This window comes from Grus americana, chromosome 2 (genome assembly GCF_028858705.1).
Source record: "Grus americana isolate bGruAme1 chromosome 2, bGruAme1.mat, whole genome shotgun sequence".
Taxonomy (NCBI): domain Eukaryota; kingdom Metazoa; phylum Chordata; class Aves; order Gruiformes; family Gruidae; genus Grus; species Grus americana.
In genome coordinates this window covers 121,146,414-121,167,153 of record NC_072853.1, presented here as the reverse complement: position 1 = coordinate 121,167,153, position 20,740 = coordinate 121,146,414, and the positions used below count along the sequence as shown (strand labels likewise).

At 41.0% G+C, this 20,740-nt stretch overlaps 1 protein-coding gene across 3 annotated transcripts; it reads left to right on the top strand.

Moving 5' to 3' along the window:
- Nucleotides 1-7,482: 7,482 nt before the first annotated feature.
- Nucleotides 7,483-20,148, top strand: LZTFL1 (leucine zipper transcription factor like 1). 3 transcript variants are annotated; one of them, XR_008575942.1, is made up of 12 exons: nt 7,483-7,593; nt 9,191-9,315; nt 9,816-10,010; nt 10,502-10,562; nt 11,421-11,489; nt 12,906-12,971; nt 13,108-13,185; nt 15,896-16,069; nt 16,533-16,636; nt 17,418-17,491; nt 18,695-18,758; nt 19,406-20,148. XR_008575942.1 is itself a non-coding variant. In XM_054817312.1 (10 exons), exons 1-10 carry the CDS (start codon nt 7,507-7,509, stop codon nt 17,434-17,436), a joined length of 978 nt encoding a protein of 325 aa, XP_054673287.1. In that variant the 5' UTR covers nt 7,483-7,506; the 3' UTR covers nt 17,437-18,403. The 3 variants fall into 3 exon arrangements, 1 of the variants encoding a protein (XP_054673287.1); XR_008575943.1 differs by having other exon boundaries at nt 18,695-20,148; XM_054817312.1 differs by lacking the exons at nt 18,695-18,758; nt 19,406-20,148 and having other exon boundaries at nt 17,418-18,403.
- The last annotated feature ends 592 nt before the right edge of the window (nt 20,149-20,740 follow it).

The window sequence follows — 20,740 nt, the reverse complement described above, 5'->3', positions numbered from 1 at the left end:
CAAATTCTCAAAGGAGTGTTTAGCCATGAGTTTTTCAAAATTAATTTTGCACAGTTGTTCCAGGTCTTCATTCAATCAAAAGAATGTATTCAGGCTTCACCATTTTAAACTGCATCAGTGTCCTGGTTTCAGCAGGGGTAGAGTTAATTTTCTTCCTGGCAGCTGGTATAGTGCTGTGGTTTCGATTGAGGATGGGAATAATGTTGATAACACACTGATGTTCTAGTTGCTGCCCAGCAGTCAAGGACTTTTCAGCTTCTCATACTGGCCTGCCAACGAGAAGGCTGGGGGTGCATAAGAAGCTGGGAGGGGACACAGCCAGGACAGCTGACCTAAACTGGCCAAAGGGATATTCCATAACATATGACATCATGCTCAGTTTATAAGGAGCTTGGGGAAAGAGGAAGAGGGGAGATGGCGGCGTTTGGAGTGATAGCATGTGTCTTCCCAAGTAACCATTACACGTGACAGAGCCCTGCTTTTCCTGGAGATGGCTGAACACCTGCCTGCCCATGGGAAGCGGTGAGCGAATTCCTTGTTTTGCTTTGCTTGTGTGCGTGGCTTTTGCTTTACCTATTAAACTGTCTTTATCTCAACCCACGAGTTTTCTCACTTCAACTTTTCCAATTCTCTCCCCCATCCTGATGGGGGGGAGTGAGCGAGCAGCTGCGTGGTGCTCAGCTGCCAGCTAGGGTAAAACCACAACACATACCATATGACATCATGCTCCATATGTAACTGGGGGATTGCCAGGAGGTGGCGTGGCTTGGGAACTAGCTGAGCATCAGCTTTGGGTGGTGAGAAATTGTGCTGTGCATCACTTGTTTTGTATATTCTTTTATTATTATTGTTGTTGTTGTTGGTTTTGTTGTTGTTATCTTCCTTTTCTGTCCTATTAAACTGTCTTTATCTCAACCCATGAGTTTTACCATTTTTTTTTTCTTTTCAATTTTCTCCCCCATCCCACTAGGGGAGCGGGGGGAAGTGAGCAAACAGCTGTGGGGTTGTTTTAGCTGCTGGCCAGGTTAAACAACAATCAGACCATCCTAGTTAAATGTATGTTTTAATAACTTTATTTATTGAAATGTTTTACAAGGCCAAACGTAATTTCTAGTAAGGAGGATTAATGGGTTTCATTCAATGCATGATGTCAGCACGCACAATATTATCAGTGCTTTTGCAGAAAAGACGGGTAATGGTAAATCACGCTTGTGACAGCAGAAACTATGATTTCATGTGGGTAGCCAGTAGCATCCAGCACCTCAGCTGAGTCACTTTAAAAGATCACAGACATGTAGTTTGTCAAATGTTCTCTAATTTAACTGTATCTGTTAAAAATCTGGTCCTACTCTGAAATCCTTAGTGATCATATTAAAAGAAAATGTGTATATTATCTGTCTGCCTCACTGTGTTAAAATGAAGTAAGGAGGAGTGAAGAGAAAGTATATCACAAATATACTAATGTGGATTCTTATCTCGGATTTTTTTTTTATATTTCCTTCTTAGATGTTTTGACATTTCAGTAAGTTTATAAGTTTCACCTGTCTAGCGGATGAAGAATGAAGGGAAGGTGGTGGATGTAGTTTTTCTGGATTTTAATAAAGCTTTTGATACTGTCCCTCACAGCATTCTTCTGGACAGGTTGTCCAGCTGTGAGATGAGCAGACACGCAGTGTGCTGGGTGAAGAACTGGCTGAAGGGCAGGGCTCAGAGGGCTGCAGTGAATGGGGCTACATCTGGCAGGAGACAAGGCACCAGCGATATTCCTCAGGGCTCAATTATGGGGCCAGCTCTGATCAATATTTTTATCAACGATCTGGAGGCAAGAGTGGAATGCACCATTACCAAGTTTGCTGATGGTATCAAACTGGGAGGTGCTGATGACTATCCTGAGGGATAAGATGCCTTGCAGAGGAATCTAGATAGATTGGAGCATTGGGCAATCATTAATGGCATGAGATTTAACAAGTCCAAATGCTGGATTATGCACTTGAGACGGAGTAACACTGGGAAAAGTATAAATTAGGAGAGGAGTGGCTGGAGAGCAGCCCTGCAGAAAGGGGTCTGGGGGTGCTGGTTGGCAGCAGGCTCAATGAGAGCCAGCAGCATGCCCTGGCAGCCAGGAGGGCAAACCCTGTCCCGGGGGACACCAAACACAGCGTAACCAGCCGGCCCAAAGAAGGGATTATCCCACTGTACTCAGCCTTGGTGCGGCCTCACCTTCAGTAGTGCGTGCAGTCTGGGCCCCACCATTTAAGAAGGACATGAAGGTTCTCGAATGCGTCCAGAGGGCAACAGAGCTGGTGAAAGGGCTGGAAAGAATTCCTGTGAGGAGCAGCTGAGGAATTTGGGTTTGTCTAGTTTGGAGAGAAGGAGGCTGAGGGGCCATTGCTCTCTGCAGCTTCCTGAGGAGACGAAGTGGGGAAGGAGGTGCCAAGTTCTTCTCCCAGGGGTCCCGTGAGAGGACATGTGGGAATGGCTCAAACCTGCATCACAGGAGACTTAGACTGGACATTAGGAAGCATTTCTTTAGTGGGCGGGTGGCAAAACATTGGAACAGGCTTCCTGGAGAGGTGGTCGCTGGCCCAGGCCTGTCAGGGTTGAAGAGGCATTTGTACAATGCCCGTAAGAACATGCTGTAACTTCTGGTCAGCCCTGAAGTGGTCAGGCAGTGGGACTAGATGATCACTGTAGGTCCCTTCCAGGTGAACTATTCCCTTCTCCTTCCCCCTCCCTTCCCCATCCCTTTCCCTCCCCTCCCAAGGACTCCAATCATGATCAGGCTGTTCTTTGCCTCAAAGGCCAGGGCCTTTTTCAGCCCCAAAACCACTTCCAAGGACACAGATCACAAAGGTTACAAGTGGTATACAGGAGTTTATTGTCTTTTTCTCCACCTGTTTCCCAGCAGATGCTCACAAGCAGCAGCACGCTGCGCACGTGGAGCCAGCAGCAGGCTGATGCAATCCTCACCTGGGCTTGAAAAAAACATCACTTGAAGCCTGGCGAAGCAAAGCAAGAGCCACAGAAAGTTGCAAATCCCCCAAGGCGTGTGGGGAGCCGGGTGCATGCTTATTATAGTGAATCAACTATTAACCTTTGCCAGAAACATGAAAGCAGGTGACTGACTGATGCGCAAAGGCCACACTCTCCAGAACAAACAGAAAAGTCTTCGGAATGTGCTTTTTTGCTCTTGATTTTTGTAATACATTTTTTTCGCATGAATATTTACCTTGGCGTATCCAAAAAACCTCCCAAAACATTGACAGTCCTAGTTTATAATTATTTTTTCTCTTGCGTTTCTACATTCCTTTTTTGTTTCCGCCCTTGAGAAGAAAGGACTATCGCCAATGTCACAGATCACTTTAGGATGGACAATGCAAGCACTATGGCAGCAGGAAAACAGGCTGAGCGGTCCCTGTTTCCTGAAGAGGGAGAATTTGAAGAATGAGAACCAGCGCCCATCACACGCAAAAGAGGAGGAGGAGGAGGTGCGTAGTATTTTCCAAAGGATTACACTTATGGATGGCAGCCCTACTTTTTGCCCTCCAAAAATTGCTCTGCTGTGCTTCTCGGCCAGCGATGGGCAAGAGAGCCCGAGAGAGCAAGGGCTTCCTCCCTCCACGTGCGGGGCACGAGGGCCACCTTCATGGAGCACCAGCAGCAGGCACCTCGCCAAAATGGCCCAAAGGAGCCCTGGCAAGGGGCCGTGCTGCAGAGGAAGACAAAAACTCCTGGAGACACTTGCTAGCCCAGCGTGTGGGGAAAAAAAGCCTTCCTCCCCGCAGCTGCAGGGCACGAGAGGCCATCTTTGTGGTGCGTGAGCAGCAGGCAGTAACCTGGCCAAAACGGACCTGAGGAGCCCTGACAAGTGGTCCTGCTCAATGCTGCAGAGGAAGGCAAAAAACCCCCGGGGACCAGTGCCAATCTGCCCCGGGGGAAAATTCCTTCCTGACCCCAAAGCTGGCGATCGGCTGTTCCCTGAGCATGTGAGCAAGAGCGGCCTCCTCGTCCCACAGGCTGCTCACGCCTCCCAGGAGATGCCCAAGCCCTGTTCTCCCTCAGCCTGGAGCCATCATCTCAGAGGCTTCCCAGAGTGGCCGAATGCCCCCAGCCTGGTCGACCTCAGGGGCAACAATCCTTCCCGCACCTGGCAAGACACCAGTGGGTGCTCCAAAACACGGGGACCCCTGGCAACATCTCTGCATCCCATTTCTTACATCTGCTGCCCCTGGCTCTGCAGGGCGTGAGGACAGAGAGCTGTGCAGTGCTCCCCAGGTGCTCCTCCAGAAGGCATTCCTTTGGTCTTGCCACTGGGGTTGGCGGTGGTTCTCATCTCCAGAAGAGGAGGAGCTGGTGTCTGTTCCCTGAGGGCTCAAGCAGCATTTCCATCCATCCCTCCATCCATCCACCATCCATCCATCCATCCCTCCATCCATCCATCCATCCATCAGATGGGCTTTGACTCTGGCCCCACCAGGAGCCGGTCTTGCAGGGAAGAACCTCCAGCAGCCTCGTCCAGCCTCCAGCCTCCCTCCCTCCCTCCAGGTAATTCCAGCAGCTCCTCAAGGACTTCCTCTGGGATGTGTCTGGGCTGTCTTTTACCCTGCCCCAGGGCATTGTGACTGCTGCGTTGCCGGGTGCTGGCACTGTGACATGGAGGGGACAGGCCCCCCATGCGCAGCCCTGCCCGCCACCCCTCACCCAGCATCCTTCAGAGAATCCTAGTAGCATTTTGGTTGGAAACGACCTTTGAGATCATCAAGTCCAACCGTTCACCTGGCACTGCCAAGTCCACCATTAAACCATGTCCCGAAGCACCACATCTACAGGTCTTTTTTGTAATACCTCCAGGGATGGTGACTCAACCACTCCCCCGGGCAGCCTCTTCCAAGGCTTGACAACCCTTTCACAATGAAGAAATTGTTCCTAACATCCAATCTAAACCTCCCCTGGCACAACTGGAAGCCATTTCCTCTTGTCCTGTTGCTTGTTACTTGGGAGAAGAGACTGACACCCCCTGGCTACAACCTCTTTTCAGGGAGTTGTAGAGAGTGAGAAGGTCTCCCCTCAGCCTCCTTTTCTCCAGGCTAGACAAGCCCAGTTCTGAGCCTCAGCCTCAGCACAGCTAAAATACGTTTGCCATTTGAGTCCTTCACCAGACTATTTTACATGAATCCCCTTGCACCACATAAAGGACACAATCATCCTGATTACATTAGAACCGTAACATATAAATGCAGAAATATCAGGAGTGGCATTTTACTCCTGACAAGGTATGTGATACTTTGCATATACACAGGACTTCTGATGCAGGCATCTGAAAGCATTTTTTTAAATTCAGAAATCTTCCTGATACCACCCATATGCAATGCTGGGACAGAGTCATTCCCTGTTTACAGGGACAAACCTGTAGCACAGCAATTTGTTCCAGCTGATGCAGCTGATAATTGACAGGTGGAAACGTCTGACTAAAGATTCCCCACTTGGGTTTTGGTACTTAATCCGTTGGCATCGTAATTCCTTGATCATAAAATTGAAAATGATTAAAAGTACAATCGTGTCACTGGACTAATGTATTCATGATCACAGTGCATTTTGTAGACAAAACCATTGTAATAACTGTAAAGAACACAGAAAAATCTAGCGTATTGCATATGGAAGTGACAAGTGTTGGTAATAGGCACATTATAAACAAGTGGGCTTTAGTATATACTATCTAATTTCTACCAACTTTACAAAAAATTGTAAACCTCATATTTTTTATGGCTGCTGTGAAAAGATACTGAAAATATTTGTGTTAATAGATTATCACCTATAAACAAAGCTCATTAAAATTGATTTGTAAAGCCCTGATATGATTAAGACTGATCCTTTCATGTTTTTTAAAATGCTTCAAATGGCATGAACTGTTTATACTTGAGTCCATGTACATGCTGCTTTTGCTGAGAAAATAACATTTATTTCATTTTTGTTGCATCCATCTGGTTTTAGAGATAATTATTGCTGTGATTTCTGTTTGTTGCTTCAGTTCTGGGTGTTTGCTTTATGGACCACAAGGAAAACTAAATTTAGGAGTGTCAGGTTTTGGTTTTATTAAGCACTAACCATAATGTAGGCATCTGTCCAACACTAGAACATTATAAACAAAGACTCTTAATAATTTCAGATTCTGTCACATGCATGTTATTATCCATATTTAAAAGCTATTACTCTTATCTGAGCCAAGAATTTGCTGTGGCTTCCCTAAGAAACAGCAGCAGATCACTGGTGAGGCCACACCTGGAGTGCTGGGTCCAGTGCTGGGCTCCCCAGTACCAAAAAGAGATGGAGCTACTGGAGAGAGTCCAGCAAAGGGCCACAAAGAGGATGGAGGGACCAGAGCATCTCTCCTGTGAGGAAAGGCTGAGAGAGCTGGGACAGTTCAGCCTGGAGAAGAGAAGGCTCAAGGAGATCTTATCAGTGTGTGCAAATATCTGAAGGGAGAGCACAAAGAGGACAGAGCCAGGCTCTTTCCAGCAGTGCCCAGTGACAGGACCAGAGGTGATGGGCACAAACTCAAACACAGGAGGTTTCCCCTGAACATCAGGAAACACTTTTTCACTGTGAGGGTGAGACCAAGCGCTGGCACAGGTTGCCCAGGGAGGTGATGGGGTCTCCATCCCTGGAGATACTCAGAACCGTCTGGACACGGACCTGGCTCTGGGTGGCCCTGCTTGAGCAGGGGGGTTGGACCAGATGAACCCCAGAGGTCCCTGCTGCCGTCACACATGCTGTGATTGTGTGCTGTGAGTGTTCGCTCCGTTACACCAGCCCAGTATCGGAGCGTTAGGCTATGGAATCAGAGGCATTAGGTTTCAGCAGCATTACTGCAGTAATATGTACCAGAACAGATCAGATTTGTAACATGTAACAGAACAAATTTGTAACCAAATGCCAAAATCTCAGTGTGGAATAGGGCTCCTAAACAAAACCGGCTTACCAATTACAAAGCTTATGAATGCATACACACCTACCTTTTTGTTACCATTTTAAGAGGTTCCCATGCATTTTGCCCACCTCCGTCCAACCGCCAGAACTTCTGCCCCCAGGAGACTCACACATTCATTCACATTTGAACAGCGAGAGAAACAATCCCAAAAGCTGAACAACTCTTTTATTTTCTGACGGCTTCAAGAAAAACAAGCAAACAAAAAAACCCCAAAAAACAGATATAGCAAAAAAACCCTCCCACAGCTTCCTACAAGCTTCCTCCCGCCTCCGCCCATCACCGTTTCCATCGAGGTGAAGGAAGAACCGAGCGAAACCTGCCCAGGCCAGCGCGGCCGCAAGCCGAGGCCCGGCAGCCCTGCTCTCCAGGCCCGGCGGCAGGCCTTGGGGCCTGTTGCCCCGGGAAACGGCCGCTGCCGCCCGCCGAGAAGAGGTGGGCGCCGGAGCCGCGGCTGCGCAACGCCCGGGGGCGGGCGATGCGAGTCACGTGAGGGAGTCGCCGCCAATAGGAGCGCAGCGATGGCACTCGCGAGGCTTCGTTCTCCATGGCAACCGTCAGCCGCTGAGTTCGGCCGTCGTCCGAGCGCCGGCGAAGGGGCCGCCATGGTGAGTAGCGGAGCCGTCTCTGGCCGTCAGTTCTTCGGGGCGGAGGATGGCGTCACCGTCTGGCCTGCCTTGCTCCCTGCCGCGGGGCAGAGCCCCGCCGAGCAGCGCCGTAGCTGTGATGAGGCTCTCCGCGTCGGCTGGCTGTCGCCGTGGGCCGGCCTGGAGGCTGGGCAGGGAGGCGGCCAGGTCAAGTCCTGCCGGGGGGAGGCGGCCCGTTGTCATGTGGGGGCTACTCAAGGGGGCTGCTGCCGCCGCCGCCGCCTGCCGTCCCGGACATCCGTGCCACCCCCGTTGGACCCTGCGGAGACTAGTGGGGCTTGGGGTTTTTGCAGGATCCGATGCCCCAGTTGGTTAACTGCGCTTGGAGATCACCTGTGTCTTTGGCCTGCACTTACAGATTTATTTACTAGTTTAATGTCCTTTTGTAGCTGCTCTCTGGTTTGTGAGATTTCAGCAGTGGTGCTGACATATGTTTTCCTTTCTATCTGTAATGAATAGAAACTTTTCATCTAAAGAAAACCCAGCAACAGCAAAGAAAACATGAATTGAGCTTTCATGTGTTCTCTCATGTGCAAGATATGTGACTTTGTGGGAGACATTGGATTTGCAACCATGTTGTGAGACCCTCTTTTATTTACTGCTGTTGTTGTTTCCTAGCCTGCCTTTAACTTCCAGGCAGTTGAGATCTATGCTCATGTTTTCAGTATTGTTCACCCCAGGTATTACAGTATTGCATTTTCATTGGAGCTACCCTGTGCAGTTGGATTAATAAGGGCAAGGTGATCAGATTAACTGTTTTGTCTCAGTTGCTACATTGCTGTCTCCAACACCAGCAATGCTAACCCACTACATTGGAGCAAATGAAATGGACTTCACCTTTGGTTGCATCACCTCTCCAGGGACTGTGATTATAAACTCCCATTCGCGCCCTGTTGTGCCTCCCTGTGATTTGTTCTATTTGCACGAGCAAGATTTATTCTAATGTAGTTGGCCATGCCAGTACTCCTTCTGAAACAGAGAGATACATAGAAGGGCTAGTTAGCCAGATCTAAAACTGCTTCCTTCTTAATTTGCCCTGGGAATATTTGTTTCTGGACAATAGGCTGTTGAGAAACAAATTCAGATTATCACTTAAGATTATATGGGAAGTCTCAGTATTTTACATATAAACTAACAAAGAAACGTAACATACTTTCCTGTGTATTTTTGTTAGTACATCTATAAAAGATACATCATTCAGCTACATTATGCATGTGTACATGTAATACAAAGACAAATTTATCCAAGAGCTTCCTTTCCCCTGCAGTCATTCTGGTTCTGGATCCTCTGATTGTCTCTGATTTTGTATGACTTTTCTGAGGGTACTGGTCCCTTGACTTTTTCCAAGTACTGGCCCTTTTAAAGGGGGAGCACTTATGTAAGGTATATAGGGATTACACATAAGAAAATATGGTTGTTTTTTAACATACTGGTTAACATGATAACCCTATGAAAGCAAGCACAGAAAGTAGTCAGAAGGCAAGTCGTAGCAATACTTATGCTCCTTTTTAGTTATTTCAGTGTATATTTATCTTTGCACTTAAATCCTTGTCTGCAGGCAGAGCTAGGCCTTAATGAGCACCACCAGAATGAAGTGATCAACTACATGCGCTTTGCTCGTTTCAAGCGTGGCCTGTGTCTCAAAACAGTGGATTCTTGTTTTCAGGACCTTAAGGAAAGCAGGTACAGGGGCCAGGGACAGGGAGGTGGGGTTCTGAGCCAAGAATAAAGCAAAATATGCTAGGAACAATTGCAGGTTTAAATGCTTCAGGGAGTGGCTTTTCTCTGCTTACATTTGTATGTTCTTAGTGAGGAGGAAGGACCCAATAATTTTCCAAATGTTACAAGTCAAGTCCTTTTAAAACTAAGTTGTTCAAATTTTTAGGAATTAACATAGATATTGACAGCATGACATTGCTTTATATCTTGCTTCTGATGTCTAAATTTGATGTAAGACTGTAACAGAAGTAATATTTGTGATTGTAATGTTACCAAGAGAAAATTTAAATGCAGTAACAAAATTAAATACAATTAGTAGTGCCTCAGTCACCTAGTAACTACTGACAGTGGATGTTTTCAGAAGAATATTCCTTTATATGAGTGATACCTGTGTAGTGAGGTCTTGTAACAATGCAAAACTCTTCCCTTCATCATACATGACTCATCTTGACTGCTCTGTTTAGACTTGTTGAGGAGACCTTCACAGTTGATGAGGTGATAGACATGTTGGATGGACTGCGGACTGTTGTACACAGTGAAGTGGAGTCAGAGCTCATAAATACAACTTACACCAATGTTTTACTTCTGCGGCAGCTCTTTTCACAGGCTGAGAAATGGTACCTTAAGTTACAAACAGACGTCTCTGATTTGGAGAATCGGTAATGTATATTGGGCAGAACAGAATGCCTTTCAGTAATAAGAAAACTTCGAAGTGTTGACTATTTGCATTCTTTTCCTTACCATAAAAAACTGTTCTTCTACTATTGTATTGATGATAGGTTGGCTTCAGGTCTTCCATCTATAAATTAACAAGACACACAATAATTTCAAGTATCTCGGGAAGATGTTTTTATTGGTAATATTCTTACTTGAATTAATCACTTAAAGGAGATGATAGCATTTTAATAAAAAGCCTTTTCTGTCTGAGTAGATTATATTTTGATCAAGGATGCTAAATCTTACCGTTCCAGTGCATATACCATACCATTGCATGACATTATCTGTTGCATTTACTGTATTTGCATAGGACTTCATTCTGTACTTCTAACAAGAATCTTACATGCAATAAGGAGTGTAACATCAGCCTGGTAAAATGTGTTTCATAGCATAGCTATTTTAGTAAATAAATGCCTCCCTCTTTCTTTTCAAGGGAATTGTTGGAACAGGTTGCTGAGTTTGAAAAGTCAGAGTTTACATCTTCGAACAAGAAGGTAGAGCTTTATTTTAATCAAATCATAATCAAATGTCACGTGGAGTCATGGCAGATGTTTAAAATACTTAGTATTGACTCTGTGCTTAAGAGAGAAAAACAAAATGAAAACCTCCTCCTTTTTCAAAGCAATCTTTGGAAGTCTCCAAACAGTAGTGATTTGCAGTTTGGCACCAATGCTTATGCTGAATTGCCTTGGCTGTTTCCAGATTGTGGATTCTGCACGCCTGGAGCATGCCTCATAATCCTCATCCCAAAGTTCAGCTAGACCTGGGATGTGTTGGAGTGTCTGCTCCTGGATTCCTTTCCCCTGGTCACTGGGGTAAGGTAGGGACATTCGCTTGTCCCGAGGCTTTGTCCCAACATGGAGTCAAGAGTTGAGAAGATTCCACAATACAGATGTGACTCTAACTTATCTTGTATGATTATGGTTACACCTTATTTGGTTTGTAGCATAAATATGTATTTAGTTAATATATCTTATATATTAATACTTAAAATAAGAAAATTATTTTGAACTGTGTAAATATTCTTACAATCACTCAAATATTTTTTTCTGTTTTCCATACTCTTTTGTCTTTTGGTTGCTGCAGCATCAGTAGTCTTTTGTAAATTCAAGTTTGCAATCCTTTTATGTCTCTATGCAGTATTTCTGTTTGACTTTAGCTGAAAGTGAAGTATATAACTTAGGAGCCAAGATACCAGTAAAAAAATGAACTTGAAATAAAAGGTCATTCGTTTGCTTTACAAAAGAAAGCTGAATTGACCGTCAATAGTTATTTTACAGACTAAAGGAATAGTTGTTCTTCTTCCTAGAAATTTGTATAATTTAATTTTTTAACCTTTATTATTTCTTTAGCCCAGTGCAGATCTCATTAAACCAAAACTGGCTCCGTTAAATGAAGGTGGGTCAGAGCTGCTAAACAAGGTAAGAACTTGTCTGTTCGTGCAGTTGTAGTTAATTACCATTCTGCTTGTTCAACTGAACTGGATAGCTGTACAGCAATATTTGTATAATCTGCCTGCCACTATATAGACATCAAGGTAATATAACCCAGAATGTAAAGTAAAATGCTAATAAGTTAATAAATATTGTAAAGCATCTTACATTTATTGTGCACATGTATTGCAATATTGAACTTTCTTTTGCAAAGACTTTTCGGCCTTTGTAATTATTTATTTTACCATTTAATGAGGTAAATTAGTAGAAACCAGTATTCAGTTTGTTCTGTGCAGCTGGCTGGCTTTCCAGCAAAGTAGTAAATTAAAATATGTAGCTGGCTGAAATGATTAGGTTATCAAACATTTTCTGTATCACTAAGTCAATCCTATTACATTCAGGTTTTTTTCTTTTGTTAGTTGGTTGAATTCTTCCTAAAGAAACAGATGCTTAAAGAATTTGGAATTTACTAGCTTTGAAGACTTCTGATTTCCCACTTGCTAAAGATTTTCAGAATTACAAAACACATTCTAGTATTCAATGTAATCAATAGTTCTTATTAGGTATTGAACTCGTTTAGTTCGACTGAACTTTTTTTAAAATGCCACACTTCTTAAAATGTACTTTTAAGTTATGGGCACTCAAGATATTAGCAAGGAGTTTTGTTTTCTGTTTTCTAGTCTGCATTACCAAAGTGATCTGTCAAGTCCAGTGTCTGAATCAAATTGTTGTTACCCATTAAGATAATTAAAGCATACAAGAATTCGGACTTGTATTTTACTTATAGATCAATGTAGTTCTCTTTCAAAAATAATTTCAAAATCTGTTTCATAACAGTTTTTGTTGAATATGTGCATCTGATGCCTGTCTATTTTTTTATTAATTGTTTTCTTCAAAAACAATTCAAAGTTTCTGTGGTGAATTTACTCTGACTGATAAAGCATGGCTATTTCCTGTGATGCAGAATGTGACATACAGTAACCTGGTATTTGTCCCTTTTAAACAGGAACTCTGGATGAATTCTTATTTGCCTGTTGATTGAAAATACAAATGATGAGCAGCAATGAGATTTGCATCTCTGAACATGCAATTTTCTTTATCATGAATCTTGTTAGTATCGAGATGCTGAGCTGACTAATCTCAATTCAGGAAAGCGTGTGCCAAATTTAAGTGAATGGTCCTATATATTACAGTAGAATTGGAGACTTAAATTTCTTGTTGACTGAGGCAGAAAACACAATAAATAAATGGATTACTGATTTCTTATGAAGGCCATTTTTATAAGCATTTAGAAGCTTGTTTGCTTTCCTAAGCTATGAAGCATTTTTCTTACCAAAAATAATTTGGGAAATTCAAAATAGCACAAGAGTGTTCACAAACTTTTTTGTGTTCATTAACCCAAAGACAGTTGCTTGTCTCCAAGAAGAAAATGAAAAGTTGAAGACCAGACTCAAGACCATAGAAACACAGGTAAATTCCTTGTAAGCTTGGATGCTTAATGCTGTTTATGTATTAAAAAATATCTACGTAAGAATCCCACGGTTATTGTTCTTATGTTTTCAATTAAAATATGTTTCTGAGGTTTTACGGTTTCACTGTATCACAGGCTACAGCTGCACTAGATGAAAAGTCCAAACTAGAGAAGTCACTGAAGGATTTACAGATGATCCAAGGAGATCAAAAGGTAAATATAATTAAGATTTCCCTCATCACCACCCCCGTTGAACACAACTGTTGCCTATACATCTATAAAGTTGGTCTGTATGGTGTGTTTGTTTTCTGGCAAATACAAATGTTCAAGTTAGTATTGTCATGTTCCTGCTGGTCTGTCAGTCAGTAGATAATCCAGAAAATTAGTTGATTTTATGACACGTTTTATGATAAGTTCTTATCAGAAAGTATTATTCCGGGTACTATCAGGAAGTAGTATTCCGGAGTTCGTGTTATCAGGGGTGATATTTGTATTAACAGATATAAATTTATTTTGGTTTGTTTATTGCTGTTTAGTAATGAACAAATGATATCTAATTTGGTTTTCGTAGCAAAAATAAAACACTAATTCTTTCAAGCATTTGTCATGCATGATATTGACATGGACAAGTCAAGCTTGCTGCTTCTCACTTCAGACTTTAAAAACCTAAATACTTACATGTCCAGCATCTTGTATTCTTAAACATCAGTTGAAGTTTTGCTACAAATGTCAATGATCATGAGTCAAATGACATAAAAAAAGTTTGATTTTATGTAGTTCTACCCATATCAGCATACTGCCAGAAATGGTTCACTGTTTATTTTTACTACTTGAGGTTCTTAATCGTTTTTGTAAATGAGGATTCAAACATAGTGAATTTCTGCTGCAGAAAAAAACCATAAGAAACCAGAAGTCATGCAGGTTGACACAAATAAATCTGTTCAGGTCACCTTAGGTTTTTTTAAGTTTGTACTTTTATTTTGTCAATAATTAGAATTTTCTGAAGTTTGTTCACATGTGTTTCTTCAATTTAAAACTTTTCAGTTCAAACTTTTAACAAAACTAGAACATTTTAATCCCATTATTTTGAGAAATTGACTTTTTTAATTCCTGCGGTATTTACAGATTTGGAAGTGAAGTTCAATATCATAAAACATTTCCACTTTAATTTTCATATTTTAATCCTGATTTCTTTTTATTTTGCTTTCTATCTGGTTTATGGTATGTACTTGGCTTTTTTAATATAATTTTATCTAGTAACTTTCAAAATCTGTATTTAATATTATTATTTAATAGCGAACTTGATTTATCAGTCATGGCAAATATTTTCTTTATCTGTTTTGTTAAGCCTTAAATTATTAAAGGTTTAAAATACTAAAGGGGTTTATTAAATCCTGGATAATAGTGTTTGTAGCTTTAAAAGATTGGAACCAAATCTTATCTTACTTTTCTGGTTAAACATGAATTGGGCTCACTGTCAGGGCTGGTGAGTATCTTCAGCTTTCATGACTTAATTTGGTCTCTCTAATCTGTCACTTTCTTCTCCAGCTTTTACATTTTCCATTTACAGGGATATACATGCTGTTGAAATTAGCTAGTAGATATAGTGCTGAAATGTACTACTTTATTTAATCAATTAAAGTATTAGTTGTTTGGAGAAAATGCTAAATTTTATCTGGTTTCATTCCCTATTTTTATAGGATGGGGTAAGTAAAATCATACGAACCCAGTTGCTCATTAAAGCAGTAGTTTTCAAACTCTTTGGACAAACAGATGACTGCCAAACCACAATGGTTCTTAAGGACCAACTGTTAGCTCAGCAGACTTCTTTTTCTTGTTTTTGTTGGTCCGAAGTTTTTTTAATAGTTTAATATAGTTCTGCACACCAAGTGTGAACCACAGTTTGGGAATAACTGCTCTGTTGGATCAGTTTAACTTAAGGATTTAGAATTTTTCCATAACTGACTTATGTCACAGTTTAGAAAAATGATCGCTGTCTATTCCAATCCAAAACATTGTATAATGTAGTGCTTTTTGGCATTGCATCCTTGGACTCCGTTTCAAAATTCAAAATAAGCTTTTCTTCTTTACAGCTACCATTGTCAAGTGGTTTCCTGTGCTCAAATCTTACCTTCCACATAGAAAAAGGAGCAGAGCTTCCTTGGTTTTAAATTTTTGTTCTTTTTAAGGTGCTGCTGGTACAGCCTCATCCTTAGTCATTATACTTTTGAGAGTTTGAACTTGAGCTTTTAAACCTGAGAGGGTTGTTTTGGTTTTTTTTTTAATGGAAATCCATAGAACAGTTACATGAATACAATGTTTTGTGTCCCAGAACTGGTGTCCAGAAGAATTTGGGTTGTTTCTTCTCACAAGAAAAAAGGAAGGTTGCTTCACGAGCAACTGTGGAGGCTCTTTTTGTAATGCATCTGAGAACTGTGCAATATTGGTACCTGGTTGATAATATGAGCATTAATACTTTCATCCTTTCCTACCTGTATTACAGTAATAGCTTTTGAGATGCCTGTGATATTTTGCCTGCTTTAAAAATACATTCTAGCATAGACATACAGATCTTAAACTAATTTACTACTTCTGTATGCTAAATAACTTCTTGTGATATACTTTGTCCTGTGGCTTCACCTAATTCCCAAAGAAGTGAAGTACAACAACATGAAACCTCAACTTGGCAGAGAAGATGTTCCAGCCATCTTTAAAATGCATATATTAACAATTTTTTTTTAAAGTTATAAATTAGTGCTTTAACTATTTTTTTTTTCTTAGTTAAAGTACTTCTGATTTAGGCTTTACAGGAATAGCATGAACATAATTATTACAAATTAAGATGTACCCACTTTATCTGGAATTTTGCACTTGATATTTCTTCTCTTGCATTTGACATATTTTAAATACTTTTCTTTTGAAGACTAATGCAAACCAGGATATCACTGAACTGGAGAATAAAGTGGCAGCTTTGAAGTGCCAGTTTGAGAAGACTTTGAATGACTCTACTGCAAACCAAAAATTCTTGGAAGAGAACTTGGTGACAACAAAACATGACTTGCTTAAGGTTCAGGATCAGCTATCCACAGCTGAAAAGGTTGGCATTTTATTGTAATGTAAAGATGAGATCCTTACATTTAAACTGATCAGTAATTTAACGAGCATAAGCTACAGGATGCAGAGTTTACTGGGTCACACTTGTGCCAGTGTGGTTTTGTTATTTCAGTGGAAAAATACATGTTATACGTAAAATAGCAAAACCACAACTAACTGCATGATTATAACTAGATGAATACGTAAAAATTGCCCATTTGTCTGCATAGAAATTTTTCAATGAAAAGGGTATTCCCAGTCTTCAGAAGACTTTTAGCCTGATTTCATTAGAAAGTAAAGTTTGTATTTCTCTGTTTCTCCCAGTAATACCATTTGAATCTACTAGCTAAATTTGAACGTTAGAGAAACTACTATTCTGAAACTTGAGGAGGAAAAGCAAGTCATCTTTTTTAAACAGCATATTAGCCTGGTTTTCATAATTTCTTGGTGGTGTTATTATTATGTAGGAATTAGAGAAGAAATTTCAGCAAACAGCTGCCTATCGCAACATGAAAGAGATTCTCACTAAGAAGAACGAACAGATAAAGGATCTACGTAAAAAACTTTCCAAGTAAGTGGTGCTGTTCTGTCTGTCCAAATGAGATCCTTGTTCTGGATCCGTGTTCTGCTCCCATTTTGTTGTTATAAATGTGAAGCTATCTCTAAAACAGACTATAAATTTTCCTTTAAAAATAATTTCTAACAGGCTGTTCCCCGAGTTTTGACAAGCCAATCCTTTTAATGGATGCTAGGTGGTGAATAGACTGATGTGTGCAACAGCAGCTACTGTGTAGCAAGTAATGAGAGAATTTAGTATGGAGAGGATACAAAATATTAATGGGTGTGGTAGATAAGCCCCCAGGTGCTACACACAGGTACACAGGTGGGAGATGTACCAGGTGCTTTGGCATTATCTTATTTCTTCCACGCTTGTTTATGGGAATGCAAAGTCCGCAGTATGTAAACAGGGCTAGGCCTGTACTGAGTAAAGAACGATGCACCCTGGCCATTATATTGCGTAGCAGACCATCATTCTGCAAATGTCAAGTGAGCTTTGGCAGCATTAGTCCTATGCTCTGGGAGGACAGAGGTGGAACTTAAAACTTCTGCTTGTATTTTGGGATTTCTCGGTAGGTTTCTGGTCATTCTCTCATTTTACTATTTAGTAGTCTAAAAAGTGTATGCATTTCTCTGTGCCCTAAGTCATACAGTGAGCCTTGACAGGAAAGCGTCACTAGTGGAAGTAATTTATTACTTGGGTTTCATATTTTCTTTGGAGACAAAATGTGTCTTGGGTATTTTCTACTCTATTTTAATGATTTTTTTTTAATTTTTTTTTTTTAAATCCTCAGATATGAGCCAGAGGACTAAAACACCAAGAACATCTGATCTATCAGAAACTGCCATAGAAAGAAAATGTAGACCGGTATTATTTTTCAATAATTTTTGTTTTGAATGGTATATTTTTTGCTTCTAGTGCTTAAAATAACTTTTTAGTATTGCTAGTAAGATGCTGAAACTCCAATCTTACTTCCTTATAAACGTACAATTTATAGGTATTAGTTTCTGTAGTCATGTTTTTAATTGTTAACCATCAACATTCCTTGAGAAACAGCAAACAGGAGCTTATTGAAGAACTGAGACCATTCTCTACAAAGAAAGGAGTTTATTTTTGTTAAGAAAAGAAGAAAAAAAAGAGGAAAAAAAAAGCATTAGATTTTTTGATGTCTCTGAAGTGGAAACTCTAGTTGTTACTTCTGCATAATTAATGGAGCCATGAAGTGGCATTATATGTGAAAATTGCATCAGTGGAAGTAAAAGGAAAGAGGAGAGAAAAGAAACACGCAGATTCCCTAATGTTATTTCACACTGGATGGCTCATACCTCAGCAAAATGTGGTCAGTAACATTTTGCTAGGGGGTTTACATTAGATAGTGAGGTAAATATGCTTTATAGTGGAAGTGCTGGGCCCTTTCAAATAAAGCCAATAATTGGAATTATACTTTTTCACTTGAATTTATTTGAAACAAATTTGAACATCAGAATACAGATTCTGATTTTGCCAGTGTTCTTAACGTTAAGATGATAATCTGAAAAAGCATCGGGAAGTTGCTAATGGAGCAGTTTTCTTGGGAAGTAAGTTGGTTTCGGTGTTTTCATCTCCTTTTTTATTGTAACCTCACCAGAAAACAGCTTACTTCTCTCAAGTCTTTTGCTTGTAATCCTCTGCCTTGCATTTATCTGGAAGCCTCTTAATAGTGCATTCTACTTGTTCATCTGTCCCTGTTCGTATGTATGTTGTATTTTACTCCAAATAAAACCATTATGTTTTCAAACACTTAATCTTAAAGGAGCTGGTTTTTAATATGAATGTTTTGGATTTTTTTTTTTAATATATGTAGAAAAGAGTGGCAGATCAGTAAAGAATCTTGCTAGAAATGTGAACATGTAAATTATAGATTCATGCCCAAAGCCACACCACATCAAATAGCTGTAAAAAAAGTGTACCAGTGGCAGGGCTGGGAAAAGGCTGGTGTGTGTGCGCTACAGAAACTGGCATTTAACAGGGCTTGTCTCAGGAGCCGCTTGAATGGAAATGGATCATTTCTCCTCATTCTTTCTCAAACAGGCAAAGCTGTTAAAATTGCTCAAGCAGTGATGCCCCATTCAAATCTGCCATACATTTGCAGTCTGTAAGTTGTTTTGTTGTCCTTTTTCCCCCACTGTTTAAGCAAGATTGGCAAAGTCCTGTGTCAGTAGCATAATATCATTGCTGTAGCACGATAGTAGGGCTTTATGGGGTGACGTGCTCCTCATGCAGTGTCAGTTAAATTCATGATGGGTATTATTTTGCCCCTTGTACAGTCACTAAAAAGTTCTTAATAGGGATGTACTGAAGAGCTTTCTGGCCTGTGTTTGCTCAAAGCAATTATGTTGACACCAAAAGGAGTACTTGTCTGGGTGAATAATGTGTGTTTTTCTTTGTAACAAAACTCATTTTAATGAGATCAGTTACTATTTCTAAAATGGCAGGTAAAGGGTGAAGAAAGGCGGAGAATCTCATGACTTCTAGTGTTTTTTCTCTTTTCTGATAAATCTTTTGGCTGTTAACTTAGCTAGAATATTGTCTCTGTGATAGGCCTTCATTATCTGTGTAGAGACCATTTCAACAAGTAAGTACGTTCTCAACTTCAGAATATCGATAGGTCTCAATGAAGTAAGTTGACTGTAGGCAAGCGTGGTTACAGACCTTGTTATCTGCTGAAATGAGTAAGGCAAATCTTGTAGAGAACTGTGCAGTGCAAAATTGAAACACTGACTTTGATTACCTGTCTTGCAGATTGCCAGTTTAGTGAGTATGAGATCAGTGTGATGCTGTCCTCAGTTTGTGTTGCACAATGCCTAAGGTAAAGATGTTGCATGGAGCTCTTGAGGAAAAATACATCATCTGTCAGAGATGATGTACCTGTCAAAGAAGACCCCGAGCCTTATACAGTAACAATTCTCTTTTTGTTGAGATAGGTACAATATTTTGAAGATGGAATTGACATCTGAACCTTTCCTGATTGCATCTGATTTTTCTAAAACTACACTTCTTTCCCTGAAGCGTAAATTCTAATACTGTTTTTATCAGCCTTTGTTTTTCAGAAGTTCATTATACTGCTCAAACAGACATCATCCATTTTTTCCACTTCAGCTGTTAATTCCCTAGTTATGCCTGAAAGGAATGTTTAAAAAGAACATTTCTCTATAACTGGCTGATCTGCAGGAATCACATCTCTTTCAAGCTGGGTAGCGTTTTGGGGTTTTTTTGCTTGCAAACTGCAGCATGTTTTCTACACGAATGAAATCTAGGCAGCTGACCTTGGCTAGTATTGATCCTGACAGCTAAGGACCAACCCTATGCTGCAACTGTGACTTGAATTCAGCAGTTGGTCATTATTGTGGTTTAACCCCGTGGTAACTAAAACAATCATGCAGCCATTCACTCACTCCCCGCCCCTCAGTGGGATGGGGAGAGAATCGAAGAAAAGTAAAACTCAGGACTTGATATAAAAACAGTTTGATAGAACAGAAAAGAAAGATAATAATAATGATAAAAGAATATACAAAACAAGTGATGCACAGCACAATTGCTCACCAACCACTGACCAATGCTAGTTCCCAAGCCATGGCCCTCCCCAGCCAACTTCCCCCATATATACTGAGCATGACATCATATGGTATGGAATACCTCTTTGGCCAGTTTGGGTCAGCTGTTCTGGCTGTGTCCCCTCCCAGCTTCTTGTGCACCTCCTGTGGAAGGTTTGTGCCTCCTCGCTGGCAGGGCCTGGCAAGCTGAAAAGTCCTTGACGTAATTATAAACACTGCTTAGCAACAACTAAACATCAGTGTGTAATCGACATTATTTTCATCCTAAATCCAAACCACAGCGCTATACCAGCTGCTGGGAAGAAAACTAACTCTATCCCTGCTGAAACCAGGACAGTCATTAATAAATGAGCCAGCAGTGCTGCATGCTACCTTCTTAATGAGACAGTGTATTACCTGATGTTCTGTAACTATTCATAAAGTGCTCCTTAATCTGTTTTTCTCTTGTGGATAGTAGCCTTTCTTTTTTTTTTTTTTTTTTAATGTCCTAAGATGAGTAGTAATATATAACAGTTAAACTGCA